Consider the following 25,206-nt stretch of genomic DNA (forward strand, 5'->3'; position numbering starts at 1 on the left):
GTATTACAGGTTAATTATATTTTACTGTGGATAAAACATAATTATGAACATAATAGAAAATAATTGAGATCATATGGATAATTCAATGTGATAAATGATCTAGGGTATGACATACTGCAATTACTCAGAATTTCGTCATTCGAGCGGTTATATTACCCTAACAGACATATAAAATATGAGCTCTAGAAGTATGCATAGGTCACATAGTCTGTTATTAAATATGAAAATTGTAGTGTATATATCATCATGCCCTATCATGTGTGAATGGGAGATGAAAGAAATTATATACCCAAGATAAAACTGAAAAAATAAAATCCGAAATAAAGTTTTGTATCTTATTTATAATAGCTCGGTTTTAATTTATTTTATATAAATTAAAGAAAAAGAAAAAAAATTAAATTTCAAATATTTTGCAGTTACATGGCAGAAGGCCATGTAACTGGTCCTGTGTGGGTGGTGGGTATTGGTCGTGAATGAGAAATGGAAGATAATCTCTCTATGCCCTCTGAAGAAAAATCTCTCTACCGTCTTTCTCAAAAATTACCGATTATCAAAATAGGTTTTTTTTTTTAAATGTTTTTTTCACTCGAGATTTATTTTTCTGTTGGGCTATTTTCTTATGAATGTCGGGCTATCTCCTATATGTATCGGATGATCTCCTGTATTCATGCAGAATCAAAGGATATCAGTCATGGAATTAAAGGACATCGGTCATAGAATATGAGAATATCCAGATAATTGAATTTTATATTCTCATAATTGGATTCTCGTGGAATACATTGCAATTCTAAATAACTCTTAAACCGTGAATTATATACATGATTTGTAGAAAATGTGATTATGCATGAAATATATGATATAGGGTGAATATTTAGTGTGTAATTTAATTATTTTAATTTTGAAAAATTTATAAATTTTTTAATAATTATATATTAAAATTTTTTATATATAATATTATATATTATAATTTTAATATTTTACTATAAAATTAAATTATAAAATATATATTATGATCTTTATAATATAATTTTATATTATATTTGAAAATGATACAATAAATATAAAAATATAAAAAACATGTTAAATAATTTTAGTTTCTTAAATATATATATAAACACACTACCACATAATATTCACAATAAATAGTAGGATGTCTAAGTTCTAATTTCACTTCATATTTATTTAGGAATCGAAATTGAACTAACATTCTAGTAAAGTTTTGATCTGATTCTTTATTATTTTGGTTCTTGTACAATTCTCAGTTTTTAAAATATATACATTTTTTTTTTCGTGAAAGTAAAAATAATGGTATGAATGAACGTTTTAATATATATTTTAGTTACCTTTTAGGTACCTTTTAGTTATACCTGAAGTATATATGTAATAAATTATTGATATATTAAAATATAGTGATACACTAATAATTATAATTAAAAAAAAAACCTTATAATTCAGTATGATAAAATGATCTAATGAATATACAATTAAATAAAATTATTAAGAAGAGGTAAGTATATCAAAGTATTAATATAGTTTGTAAACCGTAAATAATTAGAATAAATAATATAATAATTGTAATATATGTATATAAAAATATTAAGACATAAATATATAATTATTTCTACAGTTTTTAACAATAAAATACATTATTTTTTAAAATGTCTTTAATTCTCCATAAAAATAATATTTAACATTTTAAAATTATAAAATAATATTTTATTACTAAAATTAATATTTTAATATATTAAAACTTATTTATTATTTAATAAAAAATTATAGATATATTTAATTAAAAAAAATTAAAATTGCCTTATTTGACCATTCGACTGCTGTCATGCATGTATTTATTTATTGAGATGACAAATTTTTATTCTATTTTTCTCTTTTTTTTTAGAAAAATTACAATAAATGCATATTCATCATCATGAAAAGGTGTGAATTCGATGCCTTCCCATAGCGTTATGACGCAATGGCTTTTCCTAAAATGGGTATTGAAATGGTACATGTTCCAAGCTGCTTAGTGGCACTGGCGATTGCTCCTACATGAAGTCTCAATCTCACATCGGGCAGAAGAAAATCTTTTCATTAATTTATAGAATCGATGTACACCCTGATTGTTATGGGGCGTTGTTCTAGTCCAGAAGGTCGGATTCCGCTGGCTAATTTCTGGCTTGCCCATTCCAAGCTGGGAGTTGAGCCACGTGATCCGAGCGAAGGCCTGGACCTCATGGGTTCCTAGAGCTTAGGGTACCGCGTGAGGCTGGCTTCACAGAGCCAGCGATCCCCTCTCCCTCCTGGCAGTGGAAGGATAACAGGTCGGTATTTTTTTAATCGATTTTAAGTTACTTTACTTTTTAATAATTTAAATTAATTATTAAACTTCTAATATACTTTTACTTTTAATCGATTTTAAGTTACTTTACTTTTTAATAATTTAAATTAATTATTGAGCTTCTAATATGCTTTTATTTAATATATATTAAGAAGTAAAAATTTATTAATTTTTAAGTTACTTTACTTTTTAATAATTTAAATTAATTTGCACTCTCAGACTTAGCCTGATGATAAGTGCATCAGGTTAAATCTAATAGATTTCAGGTTCGAATCCCCCATCTCCCATTTTAAAAAAAAATAATTTAAATTAATTTTTTAGTTTTTAATATATTTTTATTTAATATATAGTAAGACGTAATTTTTTATTTTGAAATAAAGATTGAGAAAAGAAGTAAAAATTTATTAATTTTAAAAATAATTTAATAATGATGAAATATAAATAAAGAGTATACAAGTACTCACATGTTTTGTCTGTGTATCGGAATAAATGTGAGAGGTTTCTGATTTTACTCTCTCAATTATCCATCTGCATTTCTAAAAAAAAATATATATACAAAAAAGACCCTAAAATATTTATTAGTTAAAATATATGAATTATATTTTTTTAATTTAAATGAAAAAAAAACTGTATTTAGAAAGAATAATTAATTTATCAATTTGGAATAAATTATACATAAAATAAACAAACTGAATTCTTTTATTAAATTTAAAAAATTTAAAAACAACTTATTTGATTTAAAGTCATTAAAAAAAAATTGATTGTATTTCTCTAAATTTATTTTCTTTAAACATAGTATATGACCGATAAATTCTATTTGAAAAGTAAAGGGAGATTTTTTTTTTGTCTTGAAAAGTGTGAACTGAGTGCTGTGAGGGTTTTGATCTAGTCATTAGGGAGGCAGCGCTGGTCTTAGTGTCTCTTCTCTGGTCAGCTGTGTATAGTTTTCTTTCTGTTTAGTTGCTTTGATTTTATCGTTGGTATTAGATCTTACTGCATGCGGGTGTCTTTTTGAAGCTGTTTAGCAGAGAGGGGTTTCGTCCTCTCATTTTTCGACAGAGAGCCGATTTTTCTATTCTAAGACCAATCCTGCTTCTTCTACCGAGGGTTACTGCTTTTTCAAGAAGGAATTTCTCCTATCTATTTTCATAGGGTCAAAGGCCTTTCCTAGAAAAAAAAACCCAACATCTTTAGTTTTTTGGGTATTTGAGCTCAACTGAAATAATTTAAGTTGTTTCGACAGTTTCGGATTTTGCGGAAGTTAATGCGTGTCATTTCTAAAAAAACTACCTACCTATTGGTGATGAAAATCATTCCTTCCCCCTCCTTCCCTCCTTCCTCGCCCTAAGTTAAGGGATGGCAGCCTCTCCTGCTGCCGCTGTGACTTTTATGAATGAAAAATCAACCCCTCACTCAATCCACTAGAGCCTCTGTACAATACGAAAAGTTCTCCGGCCATCAATATCAACCCGGCTTTCAACAGACAAAAACGTGAACTAATCCAAATTACGAAGAAAAAGAATCTCTCAAAGCAGAATTGGATTACGACACGAGCTTCCAAGAGCTGTTGGCTCTTAAAGGAGCTTATCCTGAATATAAACAAAAGGACGACTGGTTCGCCTAGAACAGGAGTGGGTCGCCCAAAGGAGTAGACAAATTAAGTGAAAAGTATGTTGAAGATTAGATGCCCTGATGCCATAACAATTATATGTCACAACACGGCTAGAAAGAAAAAATTACATTTGACAAAAAACAATGACATGATAGAATCACCACCCGTTACTTTATATATATTAATTTTTTTTAATCAATTTTAAGTTACTTTACTTTTTAATATGTTAAACTAATTATTGAGTTTCTAATATACTTCTATTTAATATATATTAAGAAGTAAAATTTATTAATTTTATAAATAATATAATAATAAAGGAATATAAATAAAGAGTATACTAAGAAAGACAATACAACATTTATTAGTTAAAATATATGAACTATATTTTTTTCATTTAAACGAAAAGAAAACTGTATTTGAAGGTAGAAAGAATAATTAATTTATCAATTTGGAATAAATTATACGTAAAATAAACAAACTGAATTCTTTTATTAAATTTAAAAGATTAAAAAACAAATTATTTGATTTAAAGTCATTAAAAAAAATTAATTGTATTTCTCTAAATTTATTTTCTTTAAATATAGTATATGACCGATAAACTCTATTTCAAGAGTAAAAAAAAAAAAACTTTTCTCGTTTTGAAAAATGTGAATTGAGTGCTGTTAGGGTTTTGATCTAGTCATTAGGGAGGTGGCGTTGGTTTTAGTATCGCTTCCCTGGTCAGTCGTGTATAGTTTGGTTGCTTTGGTTTTGCTGTTGGTATTAGATCTTGGTGCATGCGAGTGTCTTTTGAAGCTGCTTAGCAGAGAGGGGTTTCGTCCTCTCATTTTTCGATTTGGTTTTGCTACTTTGTTTTGGAAAAAGCTTGACTGTCGGCGACGACAACTTCGAACTACGCCAATACACCCAACGATTTCCGCTTGTCTCATCTCTATAGCGACGCCTTTGTATTATTGGCAAATCAAGTCTATTTTGAGCTTCAAGTTGGTTTGAGTGTACTGATAGTGATATTGCGGGGTAAGAGTTTTCTTGTAGTAACTGTCAAAGTGTTTTGATTCTATCTAGTGTTTGTTTTTCTGCGTATTGGACTCTTGAGTCCATGGTGGAAATGGTGGTGACACTGGGTAGTGAAAGAATAACGGGTCGGTCTCACCCGAGTTTGCATGGCCAGATGGACCGCCTAATTTAGACCATAACTTTAAAGTTGAACATGTTTCTTTATATCTGTTGATTTTTTTTAATCGATTTTAAGTTATTTTATTTTATAATATGTTAAATTAATTATTGAGTTTCTAATATATTTTAAAATTTATTAATTTTAAAAATAATATAATAATAAATAAATATAAATAAAGAGTATACTAAAAAAGATAATACAACATTTATTAGTTGAAATATATGAACTATGTTTTGCTATTATGTTTTGGAAAAAGCTTGACTGTCACCATGTTTTTCCGCTTCGCTTTTGAACATGTATTGTACTTTTGAGTCCATGGTGGAAATGATGGTGAAAGTAGGTACTTTTGAGTCCATGGTGGAAATGATGGTGAAAGTAGGTACTTTTGAGTCCATGGTGGAAATGATGGTGAAAGTAGGTAATTACCGGTGGTTCAAGCGGTTCCAATTAAATCTTCTCTGAGTTTGTGAACTAGGTTTGTAAGTTTAATATTGATTTAACTCTAATTTAGGCTTTTTTATTCTTTAGTCCACTAAATTTTTAATGTAATTAACTTTGCATGATAAAAAGGTACTGTACAAATAGGTAATTTCAAATATTTAAATAAAGAAATACGATTCTCTGCCCATTTTCTTGGAAGAGGGAAAAAAAAATTCTAATTTTCTCTGCCTTGTTTAAGATTTTAAGACTACTGTACAAGTAATGTAAAATCTGACAAATTTAGTTAAGTTCAAACATGAGCACCAAAAATAGGTTCAACTCAATCCAAACCTTTTTAAAAAAATAATTTTGCTCCATTCAATATGAAACTTTTTAAATTATTATTTTTTTATTATTTTACCGTTATTAATATTAGATGTCACCAATAATTTACATCATAAATATTACATCAATTCTCACCATTTAGTGTTAAAGGTATTGAGAAAAATTTACAATTAAAAATTTATAAAAACAAGATAAAAACAATCATTCCTTGGTCTGTGTGATGAGCTAAATCCCACCTCAAAATCATAGAAAAAATTTCTACGAAACGGATACAGCAGAACAAGCATTCAGCTAGAATAAAAATGTAAAGTTACATATCTTGTGCAGGCAGCCATCTTATTTGCTTTGTTTTAATACTTGAAGACAAACATATATATGCTGAGCCATCATCAACAACAGATTGTAACAAGGGTTATCAACCCTTCTATTTTAATCATATAGATAACCCCCAAGCAAGCATTAGGGTCCTTACAAGATTTATAACAAAATCGGGCCGCTTTAGCTTTTGCTTCAGCACCCGAAGTCGTAAGGCACTAGTCCCTTCAGCTCTGGTCCATTAAGCCTGTTGTGCTCAAAACTGAAACAATGCCAGGAAGCAAAATATTTGAGTGAAAATTCCCAAATATAATAAACCATATGTTTTCAAGCCTAAACAATGAAGAAGAGGCATTGAACCATATTCTTCTGCTTTCATAAATATTTTCTCAATGCATTAATTGATTGCTTATCATGGATATACTATCAAATTTCGCAGAAAATGCACTTTCATGTTCACAAAACTTCATTCATAACATAAAATTGTGACGCAGTTGCATTGCATTGCTTAGGGCTTGTAGGTCAATAGCAATTGTTGCACTTAAATCTAAATGTGAGCAACAACAGAAAATCAAGTGAGAATAGCTGGTTCAAAATGCCAGAATGAACAATTAGAGAAGCAAAAATTATAAAAATACAGAAAAAATTTCTACCACAGTTGCAGGCTTGTAATTGCAGCCGATGAGACTAATTATACAATCCTACAAGGCCAATCATAAGCAAAATGACCAAATTTGCCTTTGAACTATACAGCAGAGGTAAAAAATGTCAAATTTCATCTTTCGGTCCAAATTTGCCATAATAAGACTAAAAAACTGAAAAGAACGTAGGTCAAGCAATGGTCTTATTTGGCATTTTAATAATAATTCAGGAGCAAATTTGGATCAAATTATGAAATTTGGTATTTTTGGTTCCCTTTGTATAGTTCACAGGGAAATTTGGCCTTTTATCCACCAATCTTCTGACTTCTAGTCACAACTCTTAATTTAAGATAAATTTCTCAATGCACTATTTTCCAGGAACAATTACTAATTAAGTATTCCAGTTCCAGTCTAAGCAAAATTCTTCAAATTGATGTTTAGTAATAACAACTGCAAACACAACCAGCAAGTAATTTTCACTTTTGCTAAGAATTTGCAAAAAACAATAGATGATACCTTTCCATGGGAAAAGTGGCAAAGGGACCATCAACTGGAATTGTTCCACAGAGATCATTATTAGACACATCACTGCAACAAAATAAAGAAAGAAATCGTAACTAAGTTGAAAAATCAAAAGAAACAAGTAATGGAAAAGGAAAAATCCTTATCATTACTTACAAAATTTTAAGGTTTTTGAGTTTGGTAAGCTCCCTTGGAATAGGTCCAGTTAGTTTGTTGTTGTTTAGCCGTCTATATAATCAATTCAACCATAGTTAGTTCATGGAATTCAATAAAATTATGCACTCATGAAATAATTGTTTGATTAATCAAAGGACAGAAGCTTACAGGAATCTGAGTGACTTCAATTTGGCCAAGGACTTGGGTATTTCTCCTTCAAACTTATTGTCATACAAATCCATGCTCACAAGATTTTTCAACTTACCTAACTCTTTAGGAATTTTTCCACCTATGTTATTCTTATAAAGCTCCCTGCAACCAATTCAAGAATCACTACCCAGTACTTGGTTGAGTCATATAAACAACTACTTAGTAAACAAAAGAAGTCTACGCTCTAAAGAGTGTTATGAACAAAAATGGCATAATTCAGATGATTTTACACTTCCTTTTTCAACAGATTGAAACACAAATAGCTTAGATAAATAGGAGCAATGATTAAAAATAAGAGATGAAAGACCATACAAGTACTGTAGATGGTGGAGCTGGGCAAGCTCTGGTCCCAAAGACCCAGAAATATTAGAATTCCCCAAGTCCCTGAAAATTTTACACAAATTTTAATCAACAAGAAAATCAACATTAAAATTAAAAAAAAATGGAAAAAGAAAGAGAAAACTGACAATCGAACTACATGATTGTTGGAATCACAGGTGACATGGAACCAGGTACAGGGATTGACCAGGGATGGGTTCCAGCTCTGCAACACATTGTTTGGATCAGAGAGCCTGCTTCTCAAAGCATGCAAAGCATTTCCTGAAACCCAAAACCAACAGAAACACAAAATAAGAGAAAAAGACTTCAGAAAATCAGAAGGGTAAAATCCAACCACATGTTTTCTAACCAAGAAAAGCAAAACCCAAAATTGCAAAACACCCACTTTAAATAAACTAATAAAAATTGTTTTAGAAAACAAGAATCAGCAAGAGGTCGAGTACCATCAGAATTGGAGCAGAGAGAAGGAGAGAAGAAGAAGAGGAAGGAAAGGGAGAAAGAGAGAATGGAAAAAGGAGACATTTTTTAGAACAAGTTAATGGGAATATGAAAATTAGAAGTAGCAAAACCCAGATGAAGTAAAAAAATGTTAAGAGAGAGAGAGAGGGTCAACTCAAATTTAGAACTGTAGAAGTGGGCAAGTAGCAGAAATGGCTTTAGAGAGAGAGAGAGAGGTGTGAGTCACGCAGAGGCCGTGACTCGTACAAGCGAGTCGTTGCCGTGTTCTTCTGTGGGTCCCAATGGAGGCTTTGGACGTCAAAGATTTTCGAAGCCTCTTTTGACTTTTAATTGTAAACTAAATGTGATTTGCAATGTAGCAGTTGAAGTTATTACAAGTCTAAAGTTAGAACATTTTTTCCCCCTTTGAAAAAACTGAAGATGGGATCCGCCCCAACTTCCAATCTTCTGACACCACGTAAGAATATTGGTAGGCCCTGATATGACGAAGATTAACATTGTTTATTAATTAGAATTATTATTGATCTTGAATTTTCACTTCCACTCTTTTTATGTATTGAAAAAGCTTGTTCAAATATTGTGATTGACTTTAGTGTTTCTTTGAACGAAATCTCAATTTTATCTCTAAATTTTTAATAAATATTTAAATAAACTCGATTTCTAGTTTTAATTTAAATAAATATCTCATTTTAGCCTTTTTCTGATAAGATTAATTATGCCAAGAAATAATGAAAAATTTGGAGGTGAGTTCTGAATTAAATAATAAATTTCGCTCAAATATATTGGGAAGGATAATTTGAAATTAATTTGCCGCTAGTATTAGGCTTTTTAAATGAAATGCGTTAAAAAGGTGCTTTACTCACTTTCATCCAGGAAAAGGGACCTTTCATTTTTTACACAGTTTTAAATAATACAATTAATATCATGTTAATTATAATTTTCATTTTATCATTTCTTTAATTGGCATCTTTCCATTTATTTAGATTTATTTACCTTAAAAAGTAAATAAAATTACATTAGGAATCACTTGGAACATTTTGGGATGAAATTAACAGGCACCAACAAAAGGGATGCCACGATTCAAAGAACGACGACACATATAAGAAGAAGAGCTAGCTAGCTAGCTAGCTCATCCAGTACAGGTTCAGAAACATATTCAAAAAATATACACATTGTCCAGTTAAGATTCAAAAGGGAGACATGACAGAAAGAAATTACACTTCCTTTGTTGCCTGCCTTCTTTCCTCTTCTTCAGCTTTAATCCAAGCGGCCTAAAACATGGGAAGAACCAACAAATATAATTAATCTTCTTTTGCATAATCTAATAATTATAAGTAATCCCCAAAGAAAGAAATAATTAACTTGCCTTGTCCCTTTCAAGCTTGGATAGATGTGGCCTGATGGAGTTGCCTAAACTTAAGCCTCCCCATGCTTCTTGCAACTCTCTCTCCCTTGTTTCTCTACGAGATACAGAGAATCTGATCTGGTCTCCAGGTTGCTGAGAGAAAGCTATCTTCTCTCTCTCAAGTCTTGATTTATGTTTAACCAATATTTGGTCCAGCCCACCTTCTTCACTCATCTGCATCTGCACATTTCTGCCATTTGTCTTCATCTTTAGCTCTTCTCCCTTCAAACTGAACTCCATTTTCTCTTTCTCTAGTTTAGATACATGCTTCACTAGAACCTTGTCCAAGCTTTCATAATCTTTAACAGAGTTTCCTCCATGTTTATTTTGGTGCCTCCTATTCACATTGCTTGTTTTCAATGTCAAGGCTTGCATTTTCTCCCTCTCCAGTCTATGCACTGGCTTCACCAAGATAGAGCCCAAGCTGTCTTCTGACTCATTATTTCCTGCCTTAGTATCCTGTTCTGAGCAGGTTACAGACACATCAGGATCCTTGTTCAAGTCAACATTTTCTTTATCTGCCCTTTCTCCATCAGAAGACCAGGTGTTTTTCTCAGCTTCTGAACTTGAAGTGGATGAATTCACTTTCTTATTCGAGTTAATCATCCTATCTTCTTCAAACAGGTCATTTTTCCTTTTGTTCTTTGCTTCCTGAACCTCTTTTTCAAGTCTTGACACATGCTTTATCAGAAACTTATCCAGGCTGGGGACTTCAGGAACATCTTCTTTTCTTCGACTAACCACCTTATCTGGTGCTCTTTCATGTTCCTTGCCATCTAAATTTTCAGAATTCTCTCTTATCTGTTGAATTTCCTTTTCAAGCTTTGATGAATGCTTCATCAGTATACTTCCCAGGTCAGGAATGACCTCATTTACTGGTTTCTTTTGAGCAACTTCAAAATTTTGCCCCTTATTCTTCTTTGTTTCTTCAATCTCTTTCTCAAGCTTAGAGGAATGCTTAACAAGAATACTCCCTAAATCGGGCAGAGGATCATGTTCTATTTCTGAATTGACCTTTCCATTGTCATTTTTATCTTTATTCTCTAAATCACCTTGTACAGATCCATTCCTCTTGCTATTCTTAGCTTCTTGCACCTCCCTTTCTAATTTTGACATGTGCTTAACCAAAAACTTGTCTAGACTTGGGAGTTCTGTCTCAGCTTGCTTCCTTCTCGTATGCTCCAGATTTGAGAATCTCATTGTTCCTGGACCTGCAGAAGACATTCTATGAGGAATGTTAAAATTTGAGGTACAATCAGTTGCAGTGCCTGGATCATGCAGCTTACTGCTCTCCACTTCTGCTAAGGCAGCATTTAATCCACAAGTTGCCACTATAGTGGCCAAAGAAGAAAGTTCATCTTCTTTCAAGCATCTGAGCCTCTCAAGCATAATATCCACAAGTTTTGTCATATTAAGCTTTTCCAATGACTGCCTCCTTTTCTTGCATTTCCTTTGTCTTGTCTCTATAGCACTAAAGTCATCTTCTGGAGCACTAAAGCCAACATTTTGTGATACTGTTTCAGGTTCCGACCCCGACTCTGATTCATGTTCTGAAGATAATTCCTGATGATTATCCTCCATATCTGGATTTTGACTTATTTTGCACAGCAACTCTTTGACTTCATCTTTGTTAAAGGAGGGACAGGTAGCAAGCCTAGTAAATGCAATTTTTACTGCTGCAGCTACTTCTTTATCTACATCAAATGCTGTTTCAAATGATGCTGTCACAGTATGAGTGGTAGATCTTCCTCCATTAATTGTAGATGTTTCAATTTGACTAGGCTTCCGGGGGCAATTTGGCATATCATACATGATCACCCCCATGGCTGTAGCTGCTTCAAAAGCTTCAGTTGCATTTTTCTCTGCCTTTAGCACAAGTTCTTCTGCTTCTTTGCTCTGGATCCTGCAGAGAAAATAGAGTGATTTACAAGAAAAGGAGAAAAGAAAGACATATATACTTTACAACATTGACATTTTACCTGGCCGCTCGAAGTATTCTACACCAAGATGCTTCCACCAATGCAGCCTTTCGAGCCTCCATTGCTCTATGTGCTGCCTCCCTTGCTGCAATTTTTTCTCTCAAGACTCTTGAATAATGTGGATTAGAATCTCCAAGTGTCTCATCAAGTGTTGAATTCATGCCATCTATTTCCTGTAACAATTACACAAATTTTCTTAAAAGATCACATAATTCAATTGCATCTGTCAAGAAGAGAAGTAAGAAAACTGGAATGTGTTTAGGTATGCAAGGCAACCTGCAGCATTTTGATTTTCCTCTTCAAGTAGGAGTCCACCTTTTTGCGTGGAAACCAGTTGATAGGAGAACTCTTACGATGAGTGGGCTTCTTAATTTGTGATGTAAATTTGTTAAGAGCATTCAATGTTGATTGGCCAACCCCTTTCGGCGATCTATTCTGCACTATACAAAAGCAGAAATGTAAAATCTGGAAATGGAAATGGAACAAAATGCAGATGAAGCTTTTGAAGGATGATGCATTTGTGCACTTAATAAAAAATAATACTAAACAAAAATATGAAGTTCAAATGCCCGGAGTGTGAAATTATAAAGCATTACCCAAAAATATTAGAAGAAATTTACATGCAGAAAAAACTAAAAACAGAAAGTGGCTGGAGGTGAAATTCACACCGATAGATTACAGGCTCTTACTTTTCGTTCCAAAATCCACAAAATAAATGGCTGCTGTATATAGCATGTTGGAGGACTGAATGAGCCAACCAGACAATAAATTTCACGAGTGGAACTCATATGGGGTTGTTTTCTACATCCCAATTTCATGATCTGTATCTATAATTCTGGACTATAAAAACATAATCATCGTATATTGTATAGAGTTCATTTCAACCGTGAACTGGTTGCAGCAAAATTTTCTTTTCCGGGTTGCTAAGAACACAATGCTTGTTTTCCCATATTGGGCACAGAGCTTTATTGTATCCTCAGATTTAAATGGAAAACAAATTAACAAAATATTTAATTAATTCCCAATTTCTGGATTAGCTCCAACCAAATTCAGATCTTTCATCTGTAATTCATAAATCAATCAATCAATAATATGGGTAATACAATGCCTTCTGGATTCTGTTTAGAAACTCAAGAAAAGCAAAGAGCAAAAATCCCCACTAGGCTTTGGCTCTTTGAAGTCTCGAAACAAAGAAAGAAAAAATTAGAGTAATTATCCAGAAAAGAAGAACTAAACTAGAAGAGGGGCTAGAATAACTTGAATTGATTCTGAAGAAATAAAAGAAGTAAAAAACACTATTTCTTGAAATTAGGGGTTTGCAATTTAGTCGAACCAAAACAAAATCAATCAAAACAGGAAAAATCGTTAACAAGTAACTATAATTCTAGAAGCTGTAAGGAAGAAGAAGATGTACCTTTCCAGTCTTACTAGCTGAAGCTGCAGTTTCGCGGATATCGCGTTCTACCGTTTGAGAATCAACAGCGATTTCAGTGCTGTGCTTATCTAACACAGAGACGCAACCCAAGTCGAGGCACCCAAGATCCATTGCCAGATTAACCTTTCGGGATAGCTCTCGAGGAAAGAATTACGGACACAAATGGTTAAAGATATCAAGTGAAGGAGATGTATGAATAACAAAAATGTGGGTTCGAAGAAGATGGAGAAAATTACGAAAGGAGTATTTGGTGTTTTTTACTTTTTTATAAAGCGTAAAGTCCGTTAAAATAGGAGTTTTTGAAAAATGTCCCAACGGCTATCTCCTATCTAAAATGCACACTAACTAGCCGTTATAAAACACTCGTTTGAAAACAGTTCACATTTATTTTCCAAACCTTAAACACTTTAAAAGAATGTAATCATTCTCTTTCTCTCTCCTGGGAAATGCATTTTCTCTCTTACCAAAAGGAAAAAACACAGCCATGTTTTTGCAGATCACTGAATCTGCAAAACGGAAAGTGCAGTGAGTTCTTCCAGAATTTTAGATTGGAAATGCAGTGAATTCTTCCATAATTTTAGATTAGAAACCATTTAATATTTGGAGGTGAATTGCTAATCTTTTGTTGGCTTCTTGCAGATTTAATGATCAGTTCAAAAATTTGTTGTTGTGCTATATGCGTACGGCGACCTGCAGCATTTTGATTTGCGTCTTGAAATTGGAGTCCACCTTTTTGCGTGGAAACCAGTTGATAGGAGAAAACTCTTACGATGAGTGAGCTTCTTAATTTACGACGTAAATTTGTTGAGAGGATTCGATGTTGATTGGCCAATTTGCAGATTTATACTGCATTATTCAAGAGAAGAAATGTAAGAATCTGGAAATGAAAGAATCTGGATCTTGAGGGAAATGCATTTTCTCTCTTGCCGAATGGAAAAACACAGATTGTTTTTTTTTTTTTTTTTTTTTTTTCAAATGAGTTCTTCCATAATATTAAATTGAAAACTGTTTGTTTTTTTTTTCTTGGAAATGAATTGCTGATGTTCTGTTTTCTTACCGCCATTGATTACTTAAAGAGAATGTCCACCGCCTTTCGCTCATTGATGTCGATGGCTTCAAGATGAGTTCACAAATGTAGGGTTGCAGATTCGAGAGGAACATATTCAAGTTCTGCTCCGACAGATGCAGGTGAGTGATTTCAATTCTTAATTCACTGCTTTCATCATAGAAATTTACAACTACGAGGCTTTGGGATTAATTTCTCCATTTCTTTTCATTCTGCTGCATGATTACTACTTATTGATTGAATAATGGAAATATTTTGTCGTAGTTGTCCACTAAACATGGTAGAAATTCCAGAGAAAATTAGAAATTCCAAGGTCTAATATCTGAAACTGACGTTAAATTTCAATTATTTTGGCTGTTCCATGCCGTTCTTGTTGTGAGATTGGAAACTGACAACTTGAAAGATAGTTAGAAATGAATTTTGAATTCCAAATGGTTAACTTTGCTACTGAGGAGATATTGACTTACCGACAGAAATTGATTTATCAAAAATTCTAATGAGTCTCAGTTTTTGTTCTGGCTGAGATTGTCTTTCCAATTCTGCATTGCTACCTCAGAACATTAAAATTGATGTTTTTATGCTGGAAACTGATACTTGTTTGTGAAACTTAGCACCTCAGTGCAATGGAAAAGTGTAATTGAAATGAAGAAATTCTATCCTAAAACCCCACCTACCTATCCGACTCTCGTGAAGCAATCTCTAACACTAGGCACTATTTTAATACTAATAAGAATATTTTATTCATATTCTTCCCCCACCTTAATATTATATTATTTGTTTTACCCTAATCTTATTTATTCATTCACTCAAAAATTTCATATCATTTTATATATCTACCTCATATATTTATATATAACCTTATTACTCTCATAAATGCTCTATTAATGCATTAGAAAGTGCAAAATGAATATCTTTATTCTTAATTTTTTTTGTGTCAAACCAAAAATTGTTCAAATAGGGTAGTTTCATCGACAACCATTTCAATAGTTGGAGCTGAAAATTCTCTATCGTCTTTAAAATGCATTCAGATCACGTTCATGCTCGATTATCATATGCTAATACATCTTTATTCTTAATTTTTTTTGTGTCAAGCCAAAAATTGTTCAAATAGAGTAGTTTTATCGACAACTAGTGCAATAGTTGGAGCTGAAAATTCCCTATTGTCTTCAAAATGTATTCAGATCACATTCATCCTCGATTATGATATGCTAATACATGTAGTTAATATATCATACAATACTTCTTTTTTCTAAAAACATGATGGCCCTGCAACTATTGCAAAACGTGACCGCAACACTCTAAAAGCACGTTCAACATCTTTTTGACATGATTTTTTTTTCATTGCAAAATACCTCTTTTTCTTTATTTGTAGTTCACGAATAGTTTACATAATAAGCAGAGGAGTAATACAAAGCAAGATTGGAAAATAAATGCAATGACTCCAAAAACATTAATATCATTATTAGAGCTAAACATTCTAAAATATGCGTCCATATCCAAAGGTCATAATCAGTGACAGCTTCTAAAATGATTGTTGGTGATCCACTACAACCAGTATATTGGTCAGCCTATGCAGTAGGACAATTTTTCCATTTCCAATGCATGCAATAACTACCTAATATTCCTGGAAAGTCACGTTGCTCACCAATATAGAAGAAGTCTCGCCACATCATGTGCATGTATCATATTTGAAAACATAAAGAGCCCTCATCAAATGTTCCAGTATGGTCAACATAACATGTCTCAAGTTCAGTTCAAACATAAAATGAAACTCAGAATTATGGGGGTATTCAATACTCTGCAATAAAAGAGGAATTGGTCTATGGTCGATGCAGTAGCAAATAAATAGGAATTTCTGGTTGTACCTTGTGAAACCCGACTTATTTCTTTTATTTTGTGGAATTAATCATTCCCTTTATTTTTATTTTAGAATTTTAGAAATAGGGATTACAAGGAAGAACACGGGCAAAGCACAATTCTAATCCACAATTTAATACATGTCCATAATAACTATATTATTATAATAGGCTATACCAGTAACTCAGCCAACTTTCCAAGCTAACTCTGATCCTATAAATCTGGGATTAGGGAAAGGGATAAGCTACAAAAGTCTAGTGAGCAGAATATAAAAAAATAGTTCAATAAAATACATGATCATATGAATGTGTCACAATACAAACAATTCACATCAAGATAGATTTGTCACCAGTAATCCTCTACAGATTCTAATAGTGCCCTCAAGACTTTCTCTCAAACATAACATAACATATCCATAGTGCTAGGGGTGTAGACTTGGACTTCCGTATCCATTGTAACATATCATAACATATTCGAGAGGCTAATGACCATCCAACATCCATCCACAACAATAATAAATTATGCAATGCATCATATTTGTGAATTCTAATGCAAAACAACCTAATTACATATATATGGCATTTGTGATGCATGGGCATTCTTAAAAAGTTTAATTTCTTTTTAAAATAATATATCAGTTCAGTTCTACTAAAATCTGGCTGACGCACGCCTAACCTTGAAGCAGTTATCTCACTGCAAGCCTCTTCGGTCTCACAAGTCCGATCCTACACAGATGGACTTAAATGAGGGACCAAACATAATTTTTACAATGCTTAAAACAACCCCCAAATAAACTCCTATAAGCATATAATAAGAACACACGTAGGAAACGAGCTGGAAAAGGCTAGGCAGGGGACTTTCGGCGGTCGAATATGGGTTCTCCAGCAAGGCAAAACCCGATACCCTAAACATGCAGCCCCGCAATGGTTTCCAAACATACATGCAGAAGCTTAAACAACCATACTCACTTAACACACATAAGGAACACCTAAAATTGACCTAAACTCAACATGCATCAATCAGGAACCCGAGAGAAAACATCCATGATCAAATCTAAGCTCAAACCTTTCAACTTAAAATAACAAACTTGCATGCATCAACAACCCCTTAACACACCTATAAAAGCTTGCTGAAAACTTTTAGAAAACAAAATAAAAGCAAGGAATGGACTTACCTCTTGAAGAACACGAAGATGAGCAAGCAAAGGGAGAATTTAGGAGATGGAGAGATGAGCTCCAAGGGTCCTAAGAGCTAGAACCTTGAAACACAACTCAAGTTTTCAAAATAAAAGTAAGAATTCATGAATTCTCTAAGAGATTTGAAGAAATCTCAGCAAGAACATCAAGCAATCGTAGGCCTACCTCTGCCCGAAAGAAGAGAGAAGAGTTTCTCCCAAAAAATTGGGTCTCACCCTTTTATAGCTGGGTCTGCTAGCTAATGTTCGGCGGCCGAACATAGGAGGTTTGGCAGTCAAACCTTAATGACTTGTCTCACCCTTTACCCTTCTAAAGATTCCAGCTTCGAGATTCCAGATTCAAGATTCCAGATTCTAAAAGAGATTCCGTCGAAAAGTGCGAATTCTGACCCTGGAGTTTAGCCGGGTATTACATTCTTCTCCCCTTAAGAATATTCGTCCTCAAATTTTCCACAAAGCAAGCAAGCAATCAAAACATACACATCAAGAAGACACATAAAATCATCTAACAACTTACTTTAAAAGAGATGAGGATACTGCTTACTTAAAAGAGTACTGCTTAAGCATCGACTCTCGGGTCTCCCAAGTGCACTCTTCCATATCATAGTGATTCCATAAAACTTTCACCATTGTGATTTTCTTATTCCTCAGTTTTATAAGATCATGTCTAGGATCCGCACTGGCTACTCAATATAGGTGAGATCTTCTAGGATCTCCATATCAAGTTCACTAAGAACCTTGTCCGGATCTGACATAAATTTTTGTAACATAGAAACATGGAAAACTGGATAGATTCTATCCATGGAAAACTGGATAGATTCTATCCATGGAAGCAAATAAATCTAACTTGTAAGATAAATTCTCAATCTTTTATAAGATTTCGAAGGGTCCGATGTACCTTGGAGCTAGTTTACCTTTCTTTTCAACACGAATCACCCCCTTCATAGGAGACACCTTAAGCAATATCATATCTCCCTCTTGAAAGACAACTTGCTTTCTCTGGATTTCTGCATAGCTCTTCTGCCTACTCACAGCTGTTCTGATTTTTTCTCTAATGATGGGCACTCTGCTGGTAATCTCTACCAATTCTAGCCCTGCTAAGATTCCATCTGACTTCATAGAAAAATATCTGTAAAGCTCTTCTGCCTACTCACAAGATACTGTTGTACAGATCTCATATAAATTTTTGTAACATAGAAATATAGAAAAATGGATGGATTCTCTCTATGGAAGCAGATAAATCTAACTTGTAAGATACATTCTTAATCTTTTGTAAGATTTCGAAGGGTCCGATGTACCTTGGAGCTAGTTTACCTTTCTTTTCAAAACGAATAACCCTCTTCATAGGAGACACCTTAAGCAATTTAATATTTCCCTCTTGAAAGACAACTTGCTTTTTGTGGATGTCTGCATAGCTCTTTTGCCTACTTACAACTGTTCTGATTTTTTCTCTGATGATGGGCACCCTGCTGGTAATCTCTACCAATTCTAGCCCTGCTAAGATTCCATTTGACTTCATAGGAAAATATCTGCAAAGCTCTTATGCCTACTCACAAGATACTGTTAGTTTAATTATTGATAAGATTCCATCTGACTTCATCTAAGATTCCGTCTGACTTCGTAGGAAAATGTCTGCAAAGCTCTTCTGCCTACTCACAAGATACTATTAGTTTTAATTATTGATAAGATTCCATCTGACTTCATAGGAAAATGTAGGGATAGGGATGCATACCATCCCAAGGTGGGGATTGAGATGAAATCCATCCAACGGCTGATTTAAACTATGACTTCAAGATCTGCAGAACATTCTACCAATGAAAATGTGCTATTAAGCAAAGTTTATCTAGATGTTTTACAAGATCCCTATGTAAACAACAATCTAGTATTTGGAGTCGGGTGGCAGAAGCATATGGAGTTACAAAAAATGAGTTTTGGGAGTCTCGGAACACACGATCTTTGTAATGTTGAATACAAGTTATTGAGAAGGCTATAAGAAAATTGAATGGTTGTTATCGACAAGTTGAAAACTAACATCCTGGTGGGTATTTATTTGGTAATTACTTTGTATATAAATCTTAGAATTTTTCTTAATATTTTCTAAATTATGCAGCTCAATCAAGCAAAAACTTTACTCATACAAGATCCAAGCTACAAAAAGGGATTCAAATATGATGAAAGATGCTGAGAAATTCAAAGGTAGTAGCTCTAAAAAAAAAAATAGTTGCAAATCAAAGCTCTTGTTATGTGTCCTTAGAGTCAAACAATCTTACTTCTGACTCATCTCCAAACTTATTATCATTTTCAATTCATTTAAATGAGATTATTGCAGGAATCGTACATCATTGGAGTCTCTTGGAATTTTTCTTAACATTTTCAAATTATGCAGCTCAATTAACTGAAAACTTTACTTATACAAGATCCAAGCTACAAAAAGGGATTCAAATAGTTGCTATGTGTGCTCAGAGTTGGACAAAACTCTTATTTTTGACTCACCCTATGGTACAATCTCCAAACTTATTATCATTTTCAATCATTTAAATAAGGATATTGTAGGAATCGTACATCATTGGAGTCTCTTGGTGTAAAAAAAGCAAAATGGAAGAAAAAAATTTGATAAATCTTTTTCATTCGTTCTGAAATACTTACATACTGATAATGAAAAGCTTGTGAAATTGTTAGCAAACGTAAGGGAGAAGGGAAAGGTGATGAGAAACAGAGCTTTGGACTTAAAGGAATTTAAAAAAGAAAAGAAAATTTTATTGCTCAATTTAAATTCTACTTCTGATCCAATTGCTCATTCTATTTTGCCAAGAAAAATTTCAAATAACAATGAAAAGAGCTCAACATCAACAACTACCACCATCATCCGCCTCCAATGTGTATGGTCAATATCTCAATGATATTGCTGGATTCGGGTCCAACCTACCATAATACTAAATATTTATTGTATTTATTGTGGGTTTTCTATGCTTATTATATTTTTAATTAATATATATTATTTAATTATAATATATGTGCAACCACACTTATTCTATATAATATATTATATAGTTCAAAAACTTGTAGTCTTTTTTACAAAAGTCCTTCCTTACTATTTGTATGTTTAAAACTTTTCAATTAGGTCCATATTTTTTTCACTCTCTTAATATATTATATTTTTAATTTATTTTATATTTTTATAATTATAAAAATTTAATTTGAATTTATATATTGTCAATTATAAATAATATTTATGATAAATTATTTTATTTATAATATATTATATAAAATAAATGGAGTTGCACATATATTATAATTGAAGAATATATATTAATTGAAAATACACTAAGCAACGAAGCACATATATTATAATTGAACAATATATATTAATTGAAAATACAATAAGCAACGATACACACCATGAGTTAGAAAAAAAAAATAACACACACCATAAATAAAATAGTAAAACATAGAAAATATAAACAAACATAAAATACAAAGGCTACATAAACACAACAAATATTTAACATTATGATAGATCAGACCTAGACCCAGCAATATCTGTGAGATATTGACCATATACATTGGAGGCGGATGACAGTGGTGGTTGTTGATGTTGAGCTCTTTTCTCTGATATTCGAACTTTTTGTTGGCAATTGGATCGAAAATAGAATTTAAATCGAGTAATAAAATTTTATTTTATTCTTTAAATTCCTTTAAATCCAAAGTTTTGCTTCTCATCACCCTTCCCTTCTCCCTTTCTGCAGTTGCGTTCGCCAATAATTTCACAAGAACATTATTAGTATGTAAGTATTTCGGAGCGAATGAAAAAAATTCATCAAATTTTTTCTTCCATTTTGCTTTTTTGACACCAAGAGACTCCAATGATGTACAATTCCTACAATATCCTCATCTAAATGAATTGAAAATGATAATAAGTTTGGAGATGGTACCATAGGGTGAGTCAGAAGTAAGATTGTCTGACTCTAAGGACACATAGCAAGAGCTTTGATTTGCAACTATTTTTTTTTTCAGAGCTACTACCTTTGAACTTCTCAGCATTTTTTTCATCATGCTTTAAACATGGTCATATTTTAAATCCCTTTTTGTAGCTTGGATAGTATGAGTAAAGTTTTCGCTTGATTGAGCTGCATAATTTATAAAATATTAAGAAAAATTCCAAGAGACTCCAATGATGTATGATTCCTGCAATATAAGATTTAAATGAATTGAAAATGATAATAAGTTTGGAGATGGTACCATAGGTGAGTCAGAAGTAAGATTGTCCGACTTTGAGGACATATAACAAGAGTTTTGGTTTGCAACTATTTTTTTTTAGAGCTACTACCTTTGAACTTCTCAGTATCTTTCATCATGCTCCATGGTCATATTTGAATCCTTTTTTAGCTTGGATCTTGTATGAGTAAAGTTTTCGCTTGATTAAACTGCATAATATAAAAAATGTTAAGAAAAATTCTAAGATTATATACAAAGTAATTACCAAATAAATATCCACCACTATGATGTAAGTTTTCAACTTGTCGATAACAACTATTCAATTATAGCATTCTCAATAACTTGCATTCAACATTGCAAAGATCGTGTATTGCAAGACTCCCAAAACTCATTCTTTGAAACTCCATATGCTTCTGGCACTCGACTCAAAAAATTATGAAACATCTAGATAAACTCCACATAATAACACATCTTCATTGGTAGAATATTCTGCAGATCTTGAAGTCATAGTTTAAAAATCGACCGTTGGATGGATTTCATCTCAATCTCCACCTTGGATCGTATGCATTCTTATCCCCACATTTTCCAATGAAGTCATATGAAATCTTATACAATAATTAAACTAATAATATCCTGATATGTTTTATCTTAAAATCGACCATTAGATGTGTTAAATTTGGGTCAAGCCTCCAAAAGCTAGCTCAAGGGGAGGAGTGCCTATGGTCCATATAAGGGGTACATTACCCCTTTCCACAACCGATGCGGGATTCAACATACTTCCTCATGCCCAGAATTTTACTGGTGGTGCGTGACTTATAGAAGGCCCAACATCAAATGGGAAGGCATTGATACTATGTTAAATTTGAGTCAGGTCTAACTCACCCCAAAAGTTAGGTCAAGGAGAGGAGTGTCTATAGCCCATATAAGGGACACATTACCCCTTTCCACAACTAATGCGGGATTCAACAAGATGGATTTCATCTCAATCTCTACTTTCGAATGGTATGCATAATCCCCATATTTTTCTATTAAATAATGTATTCTTCTAATATATAAGCATAACTCATATTTTCTAGTTCCTCCTAAATTCGAGTCAAAAAAATTCTACAGATTGTTAAAATGGATTTTTATGTTGGAAGTACATCAAATAATGATGCTGAAAATTCATCATCATCTTCTTCAGATATTGATGATTATATTTCAGATGCTAATGAGTTTGAAGTGGAAGAACAAGCAATTAATCAATAACTTCTTAGAAATAAGATAGTTTTGCAGCAAATACAAGACCAATACCGAGTTTCTAGAGGTGGCTCTATTCCAGATCATCTAGTAATCAATCGAGAACGTGAAGCGGCTGATCATAATTTATTTCTGGATTATTTTTCAGATAATTCACATTTTAATGATGTCATGTTTCGTTAATGATATAGAAAGTCTCAAAATTTGTTTCTTCGTATTGTTGATGCAATAAAAGCGCATGATACGTACTTCGAACAACAAAGAGATGCAGTAAGTAAAATTGGATTATCTACTCTTCCAAAAATCACAACTGTATTTCGAATGTTAGCATATGGTTTGCCGGCGGATGTTACTGACAAATATGTGAAAATTGGGAAGTCCACTGCAATTGAAAGTCTAAAGAGATTTTGTCGAGCTATAGTTGAGGAATTAGAATGCTTGGTTCCAATAACGATTTTAATGTTTTGGAGTCATCACATTTATTTTTTGACATTGCTAAAAGTATTGCTTCTCCCGCTCATTAGAATGTAATAGGTTATTATTGTGCAAATTATTCGTGAACTACAAATAAGGAAGAATTTTTAGCTCCAACTGCTGAAGTGGTTATTGATGAACTACCTGATTTGAATAATTTTTGGCTCAACACAAAAAAATTAAGGATAAAGATGTCCATTTTATACTTCGTAATATATTAATAGGGCATTTGTGGGATTAATATACGAACTCAAATGATCATCTAAATTAGTTTGTACTTTTTTTATTGATAATTTAATATGTATGTATCTATTTTATTTTTATTTTGCTAATTAATGTTTAATTAATGTATGTTTATAATATATTTAATTAATGTATTTTTATAATATATTTAATTAATGTATTTTTATAATTAGTATTTAATTAATTTATTTTTATAATTAATGTATTTTTATTTATTTCTAATATAATCGAATATTTAAATATTGATGAAAATGTAAAATATATAAATGTATGAGTGGATATATAAAATGATATAGCAATTTTGAGTGAAATAGATAATAAGGTTAAAGTAAAACAAATAATATAACATTTAGGAAAGAAAATAATAAAAAAAATATTTTTTTGATGTTAAAAATTGTCTAGAGGGTTAGAGATGATATTGCTCCTTGCACAAAAATGGTGGCGTAGAAAGATGGCCTAAGGTGAAAGAGCTCACACCTTCCTCCATCATTTTCATTTCTATTTTTGTACAGAGTCATCAGTTGGGACTTGGAACTTCTCATATTATCTCTCTCATCTCGTTGTCATAAAATTCAGCAATAGTTTCTGGAGTGTGAACTTAACATCATAATGCTAGTACAACGAATCCCAAGGTCACATGGCTCTATGCTATGCTATTATTACATTTTCATTATGTTTTTGTATTTGTTGAATGTTTTGAGTATTGTCTACCATTAAATGTCTAAAATGATGGTACTTTTGGATGCTAAACTAAAATGGTAAATGGTGTTCTTATTGTGAAAATAAAACCATAGAGAGTGGTTAGGTGTGAAATGCCATTGCCAAATTACAGAATCTAGATACAGTATATTATTTTTCTTGGCTCTATTATTCCGGTAATAGAATGTTAATTATTCTCATAATCTACATTTCATATCAGAAGCTATCTAGACTTGGCAAGTATTATATCTCTATTTATTTTCCAGAATCTGCATGTATCCATTATAATATGCTTTCTTAATTCTAGTTGGAAGGACTGTTGTTAGGAAGCATAACTTGCTGCTTCATTCAAACTTAATTTATTTGGCTTATGAATCACTGAAACCTATTTAAAGATAACATATTTAAAGATTGAAATAGATAAAATTCTTTATTACAAGTGATATCTAAATTAGTTTTTGAGATTGAATACAGCATGGGCCTTGCACCATGAAACTGGCTACAAACCAAAAGGTACATGGCTCATCTTTCTCTATTCTTGAATGTTTAGTTAGTCATCAATGAATTGGCTTTTGTATTTTTCTAAAGAATATTTTTTTGAATGAAGATTATTATCATTGTCTGATTGAAGAATATAATTTTGATGATATAAATAGATGTTCCCAATGTGGTCTTGATACAAAAGAAAAATGTACTAATTTTGATAACATATAAATATACCCTTCTCAGATCCTAACATGTGGACACTATTTATGTGACCTAAGTTAGACTCTCTAAGTAGATGCGAGATGGATAGGGCATTTAGAACTTTCACATTCAGGACTCAAAGGAACCTTGGATAGTCTAACTATTATAGCACCCGGATCTTATG

At 32.2% G+C, this 25,206-nt stretch overlaps 2 protein-coding genes and 1 long non-coding RNA gene across 4 annotated transcripts; 1 reads left to right on the forward strand and 2 right to left on the reverse strand.

Moving 5' to 3' along the window:
- Positions 1-6,156: 6,156 nt before the first annotated feature.
- LOC110624088 (leucine-rich repeat protein 2) lies at positions 6,157-8,723 on the reverse strand. Its single transcript, XM_021769164.2, has 7 exons — positions 8,513-8,723; positions 8,198-8,330; positions 8,043-8,114; positions 7,689-7,832; positions 7,521-7,592; positions 7,359-7,430; positions 6,157-6,463 (listed from the first exon to the last, which is right to left on the reverse strand). The coding sequence occupies exons 1-7, from the start codon at positions 8,589-8,591 to the stop codon at positions 6,397-6,399; spliced, it is 639 nt and encodes a 212-aa protein (XP_021624856.1). The 5' UTR covers positions 8,592-8,723; the 3' UTR covers positions 6,157-6,396.
- Positions 8,724-9,544: 821 nt separating this feature from the next.
- On the reverse strand, positions 9,545-13,622 carry LOC110624110. Its single transcript, XM_021769208.2, has 5 exons — positions 13,327-13,622; positions 12,189-12,347; positions 11,913-12,085; positions 9,895-11,836; positions 9,545-9,799 (listed from the first exon to the last, which is right to left on the reverse strand). The coding sequence occupies exons 1-5, from the start codon at positions 13,456-13,458 to the stop codon at positions 9,743-9,745; spliced, it is 2,463 nt and encodes an 820-aa protein (XP_021624900.1). The 5' UTR covers positions 13,459-13,622; the 3' UTR covers positions 9,545-9,742.
- Positions 13,623-13,729: 107 nt separating this feature from the next.
- LOC110623914 lies at positions 13,730-20,509 on the forward strand. 2 transcript variants are annotated; one of them, XR_006352274.1, is made up of 4 exons: positions 13,730-13,872; positions 13,987-14,216; positions 14,424-14,535; positions 19,576-20,509. It is a non-coding gene; the product is annotated as an uncharacterized LOC110623914 (long non-coding RNA). The 2 variants fall into 2 exon arrangements; XR_002489346.2 differs by lacking the exon at positions 19,576-20,509 and having other exon boundaries at positions 14,424-16,357.
- Positions 20,510-25,206: the final 4,697 nt, after the last annotated feature.

Source organism: Manihot esculenta, chromosome 10 (genome assembly GCF_001659605.2).
Source record: "Manihot esculenta cultivar AM560-2 chromosome 10, M.esculenta_v8, whole genome shotgun sequence".
Classification (NCBI taxonomy): Eukaryota; Viridiplantae; Streptophyta; class Magnoliopsida; order Malpighiales; family Euphorbiaceae; genus Manihot; species Manihot esculenta.

Excerpts from the sequence above, each read along its gene's own strand:
- LOC110624110 (XM_021769208.2), bottom strand. The coding sequence starts at position 13,458 with ATGGATCTTGGGTGCCTCGACTTGGGTTGCGTCTCTGTGTTAGATAAG. Across the intron at positions 12,348-13,326 it reads CAGCTAGTAAGACTGGAAAG|AATAGATCGCCGAAAGGGGT; the intron begins GTACATCTTCTT and ends TGTATAGTGCAG. Across the intron at positions 11,837-11,912 it reads AGAATACTTCGAGCGGCCAG|GATCCAGAGCAAAGAAGCAG; the intron begins GTAAAATGTCAA and ends TTTTCTCTGCAG.
- LOC110624088 (XM_021769164.2), bottom strand. The coding sequence starts at position 8,591 with ATGTCTCCTTTTTCCATTCTCTCTTTCTCCCTTTCCTTCCTCTTCTTC. Across the intron at positions 8,115-8,197 it reads AACAATCATGTAGTTCGATT|GGACTTGGGGAATTCTAATA; the intron begins GTCAGTTTTCTC and ends TAAAATTTTCAG. Across the intron at positions 6,464-7,358 it reads GCCACTTTTCCCATGGAAAG|TTTTGAGCACAACAGGCTTA; the intron begins GTATCATCTATT and ends GCATTGTTTCAG.